Here is a 12,635-nt window from a genome sequence, read left to right as displayed (position 1 = left end):
ACTTGTAAAGTGGAGGCACTTTCGGTTGCCACTCATTAGATTAATCAAGACATACCAGTATAATAAATTATTCTATTAACAAAAAACTCATAAAAAATAACTTTCCTTAGAACTGGACTTTCATAATGTACGTTGGGTTTTTATGAAGCACGTTGAAATCTTCTTGAGAAAACAATCATGTTTCGCAAAACTTCTGACGAGGTCACTTGAATGAAAGTTTAAGAGACGAAAAGCACTTTCATGTCGGACTAATATTCAATGTTTTTCAGCAGAAGTGTAGTCTATATCAGCCTTGGTTTCTCGCGCTCCCCAGGTAACAACACAACGCCAGGCAGTCGCATTAGAGAGGTACGCACAAGAGAAGAGAACGTGTCTAAACATTTTGTAAGAATTTCATTTCAATGAACCCTTGATAAAGCGTGGGCGTTGAGAAGAAATGACCACGTGGTTTATAAGCAGAGCGTGGGTTCATTTCGTTGAGAGTCCTTATTACCACAGGATCACCAATTAACTCCCGGCTTAATGTAGAGTCTCTCTGTGTGACTTCGGATTTCAATATACTTATATTATACGCTTCGACGCCACACTATTGACTCTCACTTGATTTATCTCCCTCCAGCGTACCACACACCAAAAATGTCAATTGCTTGTGACTTAGCGCCCGATAGAGCGCTATTAAAAAAGACTCTGAGCAACTGCAATAGACCATCCGGACAGAGCAATAATTTGAACAATCGATTCTCTTATCCAAACTAAATATGTTCAGATCAAAAAAAATTTCAAAGAAGAATGAATGATTAAAAAATTGGAGGTACTCACATAGGAATGCTGTGGAAGTACATGAACAGTCTTGCTAAGTCTACACTTGTATAAGCAACATTATCCCAATCAGGGCGTGACATGTCGACCACAAGGATAGCTCCACCTCTTAGGTCTCTGTTACCTAAAGAACAAAGATAACAACACATCAATGTGGGAGGCACTATTATCACCATCACCTCATGGTTACTAAACCCGACTTCAAGGCATGCCAAGTCCTATGTGTCTTATTCTTGTCGACGTTACTCTCACGGTGCCTTTCTCTCCACCCACCAGGAGTATAAATGGGGGGAAGAAAATTGTCAGGCAAACTTGATAAAAAAGGTTTGCAATAACCCGTAACAGACCAGTATCCCAACCTTTGAAGAGTAGTGATACCTCAGTAGCAGCAGTAGGGGGAGGTGGGGGCTGGCTCAGCTCATGTGCAGTCTTTTCATATGGCATCAATTACTTTATGAATTGGACCAGTGTGAAGAGAAGAGTGTTGTCACTTTTTTGACTATGTATACCCTGAATGCCCCAAGATTTTACAAGTTGTAAACATTAGACAAGTCTTGGGACATTGATATTTTAAAACAAATCAACCCAACATACTAAGTCAAAATAAACTAAGTTGTTGAATTTAATCCCTCCACTCCAGAAATCTCAATGGTAATTCTCCTTACTGTCTGCCCTACATGACTTTTCAAGTTAGATCTGAGAATTTGATGTTCAATCAAATATCTCCTAGTAATTATTTTCCTTTAATCTCATTAGCTGTCTGCTAGATAGTATTTTAATATTTCAAGGAAAAATTATCTCTTGGTCCCTCCTGGGAGCAGAAAGGTTAATATTTAATCTGAAAGTGTGGGATCATCAAATTCACTACATTCAAAAACTCAGATTTAGTGTATGTCACTGTTTTGCATGCTACACTACCTTTGTTACCAAACAATACAATACTTTCACCATTGGTGCATGTTAATAATAAATGGCACACAAGTCCACATAGAACAGTTCAAGAACCAAAGTAACAAATTATTCTAAAACATTAATTTAAAAGGAAGACTTGTGGACTTTGTTTTGATCAACAAGTACAATATAACATGATTCACACATCAAAACTTTGAAAATGGTAGTTGTCTAACCATACCAAAAGTTAATGATTAGTATATAAAATGAGATAGTTTGCTGTTACCTTTACAGTCATCTAATGATAACAAGATCCAAGAAGAATACACAGGAAAGCAGTATGATACCAAGTGACATCATACTTTGATAACAGTGAACTTTCTATAACATTCACAGACCAATATTGTTTATATTTAAACAAAAACCCTTAAAATAGCTTTCCAGTCCTAGAATTAAAGGTCACTTGCATAGAGCTTTTTCTTTGTTAAAACTGCATTAAATATGATCTTACTTCAGTGGTTAATGAAGTGCTCACTATAATTTCTTTAAGGCTTTAAAAATCTCTGTAAAATATGCATCTGCAAAGAATATAACTGACAAGTGATAAATTATAGTAAGGACTTCTCTTGAGAGGAGAGAAAGTTAAACGATATATAAATACATATATAGCTTATAGTATGCAGATAAATTTATTCAACTAGTATTACTGACTCCAGCAAGTAATATATCATTTATACACAGATGTTAAAACAATGTTCTGATTTCAAGAACACTGAGATAAAAAAATCTTCCTGTAAATTATCATGGTATCATCAGATTAGTTTTTGATATGCTCATATGGTGCATGTATAAAAAAAACCGAGAAGAAATATCTCTTTTTGAATTGAAAGATGGGTGATCAGTTGTAAACACTACTTAGTATTTCATACTTAGAGGTGGTAATATCAATTTTTTGTCATCACAGATTAAGTGGGTAATGTAATGGTCCATTTTTCATGAAACACCATGAATCAGCAGTAATTGAATCTATAGATGTTCAGCAATATTCACTATTCATATTTCCTACATAACATCTGATGATCAACAAATGTTTTACTAAGCATAAATACACAGGAAGTAAGGACATTAAATACAAAAAAGTTCAATGTACAAAATTTGCATTTACCGTGAAGAAAACCTATCGAATATACTTTATCTATAAGAAGAGAAAAAACTCTAATATTTGAGTGTTTGGTACACAGAAGCTGATAATACCAACACAATTCAGTGGCTTAAACAATAAAAATGAAATTCAAATTATTATTTCTTAACTTCACTGAGATGTCATAATGTGAATTTAGAATGATTTGCCAAAAAAGTTCCATTCTGTTCCTACTTGCTAATTTTCATTGTGATATCAGAGATATTTTATTACCATTCTTGTTTATTTTGATAAAAATGCCATAGCAACCATTTGAGACCAAAATACAACAATAAAATGAAAAAGACACAGCACTTGACAGAGAGATAAAAATCATCATAAAAGTCAATTAATTATATTGCACAAGAGGAACTAAAAGCACTTTTGAAAATCAACAGCAATATATAAATAGACAACAATATCAAACTTACTTCAAATTAGCCATGGTGAGTTGACTGTATAGAGAAATTATTTCCACTTCCATGGATTTATAGTTAATTCATCATTGAGAGATAGGCAAAGTACTAACATTTTCAACAAAACAAACAAAGTTGCACAACAATTTATTTTCCCTAAAAGCTTTCCCTTTAAAAATGAGGGAAAGAATGTTAAAAAGGAAGATAAAAAGTCAACAAAACTGTTTGACAAAACTTGCCAAAAAAGTGTAATAGCCCCGAGACAAACAAAACATCTTTTTAAAAAAATACTGTTGACTGCAAAAAAAATCCTTAGGGGTCTGTCACTTGATGAACACTATTTACTACAATACTACAATATGATAACATTGAAGTATTTATAATTTTAGAGAAATCCACAACTATTACTAGAAAGGGTTTTAAAGAACAAGAAGAAACACTTTAATCACTTCCTTCTCTTTGAAGGAAGTCAGGAAATTCCAAGTTCCCCTGACAGTTTACTAGTAATTTTTTAACTGTGCTTAATGTGGAAATGAGACCCTGTGAGAGAGGAAGAACATAGCAAAGAGAAAGCCTAAACCAGGACCATTTGAGATGGAAACACGTCAGCAGCATCTTGAGTTTTTGCTGTTAAATAGAAAACTAGTCAAAAATCATACTCCTCTCAACACTCAATTCACCACGACAACTAAAAAAATAGAAAAACAGTCAAAGTATTTTTTTTCATACCAGGAAGTGAAGCCACACCGCTGTGAAGCAACTCAAAGTTCACATCAAAGGCATTCATTGGTTTCTCCATAAACAGAGATTGACGGCTTACTTTGCAACTTTTCTCCAAGCCATCTTCATCAATAGCTGTGTGAAATTAAAAAACATACAAAAAGTAATGGTGTAACTGCTGAGTAACAATTTCTTTTACCTATTTTAATTGCTTAGCAGTGCAATTTCCTATTTCAAAAAGGTTTTATGTTTTCATATGTGAAAGTGTGCTCCCAAGAATGGAGTCAGAGTCAAAGTGGAAATTGTAAGAATGCTTTCACCAAGTGAAAATCAAAAACTGGAGTTGTAAGTGGAATATTACACTTACAACTGTGGATGGAGTCCTACGACCAATGGAATTGGAATCATAAAATCACAACCATTCATTTTCCTCCACTTTCCCTTACTGACTCCCATGATTACCATCCAACAGAAACCAGATTTCCAGAGCAGCACAAGCAGAAGTGGAAGAACAAACCAATTAAAATGATGGCTTTAGACACAGACAATCCAGTAATCACTGGATTGTAGGCGATAGAGTCATCACAATGTTCTTCCATTCAGGTTACAACTCCAGAAATTCCTCTCTCACAAAAGAAAACCAGAAGATCTCTGTTTATGAGATCAATGAATCAGCTGAGTAAACATGTTTACATCCTCTTTGCCTTCCCAATTCAAAACATCAGATGACTCTTCAGGAGTTCACGTTTTGTAAGTCTCCTACACGCACTGAGTGCATGGGACATTAGTTTGTACAAAACTGTTCTAACCTGCATGTTAACACAATGGCCAAACCTGTCTACTCCTAGGTAACCAAGTGGAAAAGTTTCCACAAGACCAGTCCATTCTATGAACCAGGATGAAAGTTGAAAGATTGTACCTTATTCATTTTGCCTGTCAGGCTAAAATTTCTCAAACAAACAACACCCAGGTTCAAATATCAGTTTCATAAAGCAAGCCAGAATTTCCTTTATGGACAGGACAAAAAATTAGTCCTAGTTACCATGTCATCTTGTTCCCAAGCATAGATAAAGAGGCCTTGAGGTAAACATGAGATTTTACAATTGGCAGCTAGTTACTAAATGAAAAGTGCTCCCATGGCTAGATAATCCTAATATACCAGCTATTGTTTACAAAAATTTATAGGAAATATCTAACACAAAATGCTAATAAAAGAATCAAGACAAACATCCTGATACATAATCATTAATCAACATACCTTTCAACTGTTTAACACTAACATTTCCGCTTTCAGACATGAGGTACCTCCATGGCCTTCTTTCCATTCCTCTCTTGGAGTTTATAATACAGTTTAAAAATAAAAAACGTCCTTGCATCTCTATTCGCATCTTGTCAGTCCAGTTCTTCTGCCAAATGAGAGGGAAGTCTTCAGCCTTCAGTGGAAATGACTGCACATTTCCAGCTCTGTAATATTTTATTATAAGATTTCCTGGAACAGCTAAGCTTAAGTTCATACAAAAATCTCCTTTGTGGAGACTTGAGTCCAGTTTAGTAACATGAATAACATTGCCAACAAGTTTTTTGTAATAAGGTACCCAGGCATCATCTGGCTTCTCACTGCTGCAGAAAAAATTCTGCAACAAAAAAAAAAAATTATCAACATCTTGATCTTGTAAAAAAATATTACACTTGAAGCTACAAAATTCAAGTGCTAAGCATGAGTTTAAGATAAGTGAGCCTCTAAAACCTTTTAAAAATTTTTTTAATTCTTAAAAGAATAACTATTATAATGAAGAGAAGTAGAGAAAAAGTGAACACCAATAGCTTATGGAATGAAAAGTAACTGATCATGCATCAATAACTTAGATTTATATTTACTCATCTAATAACAACAAAACAATTCTGAATACAAAAAGAAACTACTTTCACTAAAGTAAGAAATCCTGATTTTTTCCAACAGGAAAAATAAATCAATAAATACATTCCATGTTATATGTTATATAATATATTTCATATAACATCAAAAAGTGGTAAGAACAAAAAATTGGCCCTTGAGCTACTAGCCAGTGTGTTCCTAAAAAGGTTCTTACCACATTTTGATGTTCTCTGTGATCTGTTTTTATAAACATGTGGCAGCATGAAGGCTATATGTTTTGTATGATAAGGAAGCGGAAAATTCTAATTGTGACATCATCTCTGCATGACTTGTGTCCCCCAATAGATCATAAGTGAGGAAATAATTGAAATATGTGTGTAATGTAGCTTGTTGTACCAATCCCTCTTCCCACTTAATTTCTTAAGAGTTGAGAGACAATCCACATCTGTTTGTTGTACTCTAAAATGATTTCAAGTTAGAATAAAGGTTCCTCTGTATTTTCCAAGAAGATAAACATTTCTTCAGAAGTAATTTCCTTACAGGGAACCAGACAAAAAAATTATATCACCAACCTAGTATCATGTTGATCTACAAAGAATTAGAGATTTACCAAATAAATATCATAAACATGGACAACAGTTAAACCAAGACTTAACACTCACCTCAGCTGACACCTTTAATTTCTTGAGTAGTGCTAAAACAGGTTCTAAGTACTGCTGAATGAAACACTTCACATCTCCTCTGTAGTGAGCTTCAAGAATATTTTCCAGATGTGGAACTTGACGGTCAAATAAAAAGTCCTGACAAATGGATCGCCAGTCCCAATCATTGTCTCTTACCTGTACATCAGAAAATAATGGGTCCTGTGTCTGTTAAAACTATTTACATAAAATGTTTCTGATCATGCTTTAACTCTGTCATGAACCTTTCTTTTCCATGCACTCTTAGAGAAATTTAAAGTGTAAGTCAATTATATTTGATATGTGCAAAATAGGTGCAAAAAATTCATAATAAAGGAAATGGACACATTCCACCTTGGCAGGAAATGTAATTTTTTGAGACAACAGAGACAATTTTTTCATACTAAGAGAAAAAATTTATAAACCCAAACAATGTTTATAGAACTGCTTCTCAGGGTAAGAGTGAAATAACAGCAGCTGTATTCAAATAAGAAATTATTATGTTTTTAAGTGTTAATATATAAATGTAAATTTTGAAAATTGCTACCATCATGTGAATCAGGCGACTCTGATAACTTGTTATCAATATGGAAGTTAACAGACACCAACATTAATAAATAAATACTTAATCATCAGCTTCATTGATACACCGCTCTCATTATGTATTTGCGAGGAGAAATTTTCTACTGAATTGCACGTTCAAATTGAACTTTGACGAATTGATTCTTTGACATTATTATTGCAAAAAATATTACATAACCATAAAGGTCAACCATAATCAAGCAAAGTGAAATTAAATCTCAAAAGAATAGCGAGAGAATATTTTTTTTGCAACAAAGCAATCACTGGAAACTGGAAGCACTTCTTCAATTAATGCGTTTAGACGCGAATGTGTAGCCATGTGATATGTTTAATCCGACTAAAACTGGCCCTTTAACAGTCAAATTCAAGAAAACAACTCAACACCTTTCTTATATTAAAGACAATTAAGGCCTTATTTTGTTAACTTCTTCCAGGTGATGTTTAAATTAATGTTATTCAAACCCAGTTGAGAGAAATGAGCAATCAATGAAAATGAATCATTCCATCGCTGAAATAAAGGAAAACTGGTTGATCATATCAAATTATGACTTTGACCACCGACTTCCTAACGTTACTGGCAGGGGAATCAAAACAGCAACTGTGTAGAAATTCTAATATTTGTTCCAAACGGCATTCATCTTAGCAATGAACTGTGAATCTCTACACAGAGCTGCGAGGAAACCACTGCTCGACACGCGAGCACCGCTACGTGAAGTAACACGTACCGATTTTACCGTTTCTCTGTTCCTTACCTTAAAAGACATTGGCTGCGGTGGCTTATAAGAATCAAAGCATTAAATAAATAGTTTGAAAGGTAAATATTTCAGAACGTTCATGGCTCATCTGTGGCATTCAGCCGCTCCTTATTGGTCAGGGGAGTTCACAACACACTTCCGCCATATTGGATTGTGCGCATGACTTGCCTTCCGTTGCACTTACCCTCGGCACCCTTAGAAATTGAAAACCACCACCCACCGGGCTCACAGGGATTGATACTCGCGGACTTCACATCAAAGAAGTCAGTGACCAGAGGGCCTGTACTCAGCGAAAATTGGCCCAAATCCCAACTTCATTTACTGCCAATGAAACCTTCCTTGAGAGGCGCTTTTGTTCCGTAAAACCAAGACAAGGCAGAGTGCTCCACGAAAATTTGACAACTGTTGAACATCCAAAAATTTGGCATTTAAATGTAAACGTGCCTGCAACAGCCTGATTTGAAAGGCAGTTCACAACTTACTCTCTTCAACTTGGGGTTTCACAACCAACTACTGATGCGAAATTATCTCAACGAGTATCCAGCGCACACTTCATTCCCCAAAATTATTTCTTTCTCTTTCAACCCGCTGCTGTTATGAAAAAAGAGGTTGCCGGTGCAATCGTCCTCCACCTTTCCTAAGCCTGAGCTTTGAGTTCCATTTGAGTTCCATTTTGTTCCTATATGACCCCATCTGCTGCAGTTCTTGTTCGACTAACCTTTATCAGTTCTTTCCAGCCTTCCACGCTTTTTGCCGTTATGATTTTTTCATTAGTTGTTTTTTTCCTTTTCCTTCTAAACACTCACCTGATAAAACTTAGACTGATCGCATTTTAGTGCGTAGGCCGGCAAGTTTCGTGTTCATAAGTTTCGCGGGTAGATCAGGAAAACATTTCACCGAAGTTTTATTTTATTTCTGTTATGTCATAACTATCTCTTGACTTCAAGCAAAACAATTCTTCCCTCCCAACTAATTTTTTTACTTTCTGGTCTAGCCAAAGTATTTATTTAACATTGCAAGCTCTTTCACAATATTCAAACATTCAAGCTAACACCTGCCCCTATTGGGAATTAGTGTGCAAACTGTCATAAAGAATACTGCAAAAAAACTACAACGTCAAACTTAGCAGGTCCCTGCAAACTAAGTAAATAAAGTGAGGTCTAAAATACAGTGCTTTCATTAATTCACTGATTTATCTCAATAGCAGTTTGCCGTTTTCCACTCATTCCATTCTTTCTTACACTAAAAATCGATCTGCTCAGTAATTTGGATTTCCTAAGCCTAAGAAGGTTTTTACACATTTTTTACATAATATATCACTATTATTGTTGTTTCAACCTGCTTAAATTTTTCTTCGCGTGACTGAAACATCAACACAAGCACAGTCTCATTTCTCAACTAGAAGAACAAACCCACTTAGATCTTTCAAAACAATTAATACTTTTTCTATTTAATTTTTGCAAACTAACCTTGTGAAAACATTGTTATGTGCAGCTCATTTTATATAGGATTAATCTTGTTATCTTTTATTGTTATTCATGCCATGTCAATTTTGTTCTTGAAATATCTGAGTCAGACAAGTTTCCACCTCTGCAAGATCGTATGAAAAAGGCCCTACCCCTCCCTGGTATGATATAACATCATCCTTGATGACGTAAAGTCTTTCCGGTATGGCACCATAAGCGGCATTTGCAGCGTCGCACATTGTATCAACAACTATTGAAACCTCGTCAGGACAATAAGGCTGAAGAAGCTTAGCAGCCGCGCACCTTTCTTCTATAGTTCGGTGTTGAAGTATCTTGGGGTTGTTCTGTCAAAATAACATTACAAAAAAATAGAGTAAGAAACACAAATTCTATGTTCGCCACAGTTGAAAAAGGAGGGTCATTAAATAACCAATATCAAGTACGTTTATCATTTATTGGTGAGATCGTTGGGTTCAATGCGAGTTGTTTTGTTTCCCTCCCAAGGGATAATCCTAATTGGACGCAAATTAATCTGTGCACTTTTCTTCTAAGCTTTTTAGGAGATCTGAGGTCCCGTATACCCAGCCCCCTTAATCATTTTAGAGTCAAGTTAAAAATTTCAGCCATTTTTAAGGATAATGATCTTTTAATTCAAGAGAACGTGCTTTCGTGTAAGTAATTAATGCATGCAATTAGAGGGGTATTCATCTTCTGTATTTCCAATTGTGATGAATGGAAGAATCGTGAAACAAACAATGGAAAACATGTCGTTAATTTTATCTCTGAAAGCGCATATTTTCATGGGTAAAACAGTTAACATTAATCTTCTCTGGGTTTTCTTTGACTACTCTTTCTTATAGCCTACATTTCAAAGTCTTTCAAAGCCTACCTCTAAACTTAAGAAAACTGAATTTTCAGCTAATTATGGTATACAAGTCCTAATGTTGAAAGTACCAGAATGGCATGAAAAAATGTTTGAGAATATGTTTCTGAAAGTTGTTAAACTTGTCGTAAGGCAGGGTCTTTGCGTAACATCCAGTTTGTTCTCTCTCTAGCGTAACAGAACGTAAATTTCTTTTGTTCTCTGAATTGAAGAGGAATCATCAGCCATACTCCTCTTCATTTGTTATCGGATTAGTAAGCCGGCTAAACTTCACATCTCATTGTAGCCCGCTCACCAGTCTTAAAACCTAGCTCACAGAATTTGCTTGAAAACATGAAATAGTTAGATTTTTGAAAAATGAAAAACGTTTCCTACGAAGACTTTTTTTGAACAGTTTTCGGCTCTTGAATCCATAGTAACACTGTTCAAATGTTTAGGGACTCTCACTATTCCAATTCTTTTTCAATTTGCTTTACCTTAAACGCCCAACCGTCCACTGGATGTGCTTCTTCGATGTATAAAACAAGGAAGTCGACTTGTCCCTGATAGCGGCGGACCATTTTATTAAACTGTTGTAGGTCCACCATGAACTCTGGTCAGGAACATGACCCAAAGTTTATCACCAATGGCCGGCCTGGTTGCTGGAAGTCTAACAAATTACACCGCCGAGGAATTTCACCATCAAGGCAGAGTACTGGAACGTCAATTGCGGGTCCATGAAGAAATGCTTTCTTGACAAGATCTCTCCAAAGAATATGCAAAAGAGTGTTTCGCATTTCAGTGTTAAACATAGTGTGCCAAAACTCTTCTGGATGTACTCGACACCTTGTCCATTTTAGGAAGAGGTTTTGCAGCATTTTCTGACACACTGGAATCATATTGAAAACTTTTCCGACAACGAACGCGAGCCAAAGAAGACTCGCAAAGAAGTACAGTTTGCAAGAAGGAAGGTTAATCCGAATGGAGAACATGGCTAGCTGCTAAAAGCACAATTATCTGATAGGAAGTTACCTGATAGCCCGCTTTTACTTCAAAATAAAAAAGGCACTGGGATTTCAATGGAAGCATAAGTCATTACTCTGAGGAGGCGTGGAATCTGCAACAAAGGTTTGGTCATAAAATGTACTCCTCCGGGTACCAACAACCCAAATAAGTATTAATTCAAACCCTTAGATGTATTGTTCAATGTGTAAATCATAGTACGTGGGTATGACTGAAAACTTTTCGGCCTGTAACACATTATACATAAAATGTGCAAATCTATGCACGTGGGTCTGGTTTTTCAGACATGTAACACCTTCATTTCGTATCAACTGGTTAGAAGTTTGGACATGTGATCAAAATACTGTTGTTTGCCTGTGGAAAACGAATGGGAACAAATCTATGTAAGATATCTCTGCATATTTTATTATGGGTAAAATTATCTGAGGGCCTCCGATAACTTTACGTAGAAGCCAGTAAGTGAGAAACACAGTGACCAATAGAAAGTTGTCGAAATGACGAACGTAATACAAACGTGTCGGATCGGAGTGTACACAGGCCAATTAGTCCAGTGATGTTTTGGTATTGTAATTCGCCCACTCAAGCGCTGTAATAACAATTGAAATATTAAAACAAAAACCTAAAAAAACAAGGCGAGCGCTAAGGTAGTGTGTTGAATCTACAAATTTCGCCCCCATATCATTTACTTGTTTAAAACGTACGTACCTGGCATGACGCAGCACTTTGTCTCGGCTCAGAGATGCGTCAGACACGGTAAACTAGTCGAGTATCACGCTCAAAGTCCCGTTTATTAGGCTGAAGATGTCAGCAGTCTGACCATCTAACGCAAAAGGATTTTCAAGTACACGTTCGCGAGTTACGTTCATATAAAAATAACAAAACTTGTCAAATAATTTTGAGAAAAGTTCAAGTAAAGACCCTTTTAGTACATGCAGAGAGGGTTATTCTCAGTCAAGTAGCATTGCCCTGCTCGGGGCCAAAAACAAATGCATTGATACCCTAGGTCTCACAGCCATCTTTCCCCTTAGCTTGCGTTGGGAAAACTTTCCCGTCTTCGCCAAAAACAATGACACTTTGGTTGATTTCGATCTCAAGTTTGCACGTCTCGTGGACAAGCCGTTAGTCCACCAGAACCGTTTTATTGTTTTTGCATCTTTTGGTTCGAGCTCCTAAGGATAAAACAGTTTATGTAATGTCAACACGAATATTTCGCCCTTTTTTTCGTTGTAACACATGCTCCATGGAGTAACTGGGCCCTTGGAACAATCGAGGCTTGCCAGTACGAGCACTGACAAACATTAAAAAAAAGTGAAAAAAAAGCCTAGATTAGGCATCCAGGTAGTAAAGTGGCGCGGTCAGGTAGTG

The 12,635-nt window shown here is 35.9% G+C and overlaps 2 protein-coding genes across 2 annotated transcripts in view; both read right to left on the bottom strand.

Annotated features, from left to right (window-relative positions):
• Positions 1 to 8,054, bottom strand: part of LOC131771801 (puratrophin-1-like) — a 30,343-nt gene extending 22,289 nt beyond the window's left edge. The window contains exons 1-5 of the mRNA XM_059087669.2: positions 7,917 to 8,054; positions 6,565 to 6,741; positions 5,285 to 5,660; positions 4,036 to 4,161; positions 820 to 943 (exon numbers count right to left, since the gene is read on the bottom strand). Coding sequence (XP_058943652.2) covers positions 820 to 943; positions 4,036 to 4,161; positions 5,285 to 5,660; positions 6,565 to 6,741; positions 7,917 to 7,928 — 815 coding nt within the window. The 5' untranslated portion in view covers positions 7,929 to 8,054. The remainder of the gene's footprint in view (positions 1 to 819; positions 944 to 4,035; positions 4,162 to 5,284; positions 5,661 to 6,564; positions 6,742 to 7,916) is intronic.
• Positions 8,055 to 9,465: 1,411 nt separating this feature from the next.
• On the bottom strand, positions 9,466 to 11,146 carry LOC131771818 (type I iodothyronine deiodinase-like). Its single transcript, XM_059087681.2, has 2 exons — positions 10,745 to 11,146; positions 9,466 to 9,729 (listed from the first exon to the last, which is right to left on the bottom strand). Exons 1-2 carry the CDS (start codon positions 11,144 to 11,146, stop codon positions 9,466 to 9,468), a joined length of 666 nt encoding a protein of 221 aa, XP_058943664.1.
• Between the last annotated feature and the right edge of the window lie 1,489 nt (positions 11,147 to 12,635).

This window comes from Pocillopora verrucosa, chromosome 3 (assembly GCF_036669915.1).
Source record: "Pocillopora verrucosa isolate sample1 chromosome 3, ASM3666991v2, whole genome shotgun sequence".
NCBI lineage: Eukaryota > Metazoa > Cnidaria > Anthozoa > Scleractinia > Pocilloporidae > Pocillopora > Pocillopora verrucosa.
This window is presented reverse-complemented; position numbering and strand designations above follow the sequence as displayed.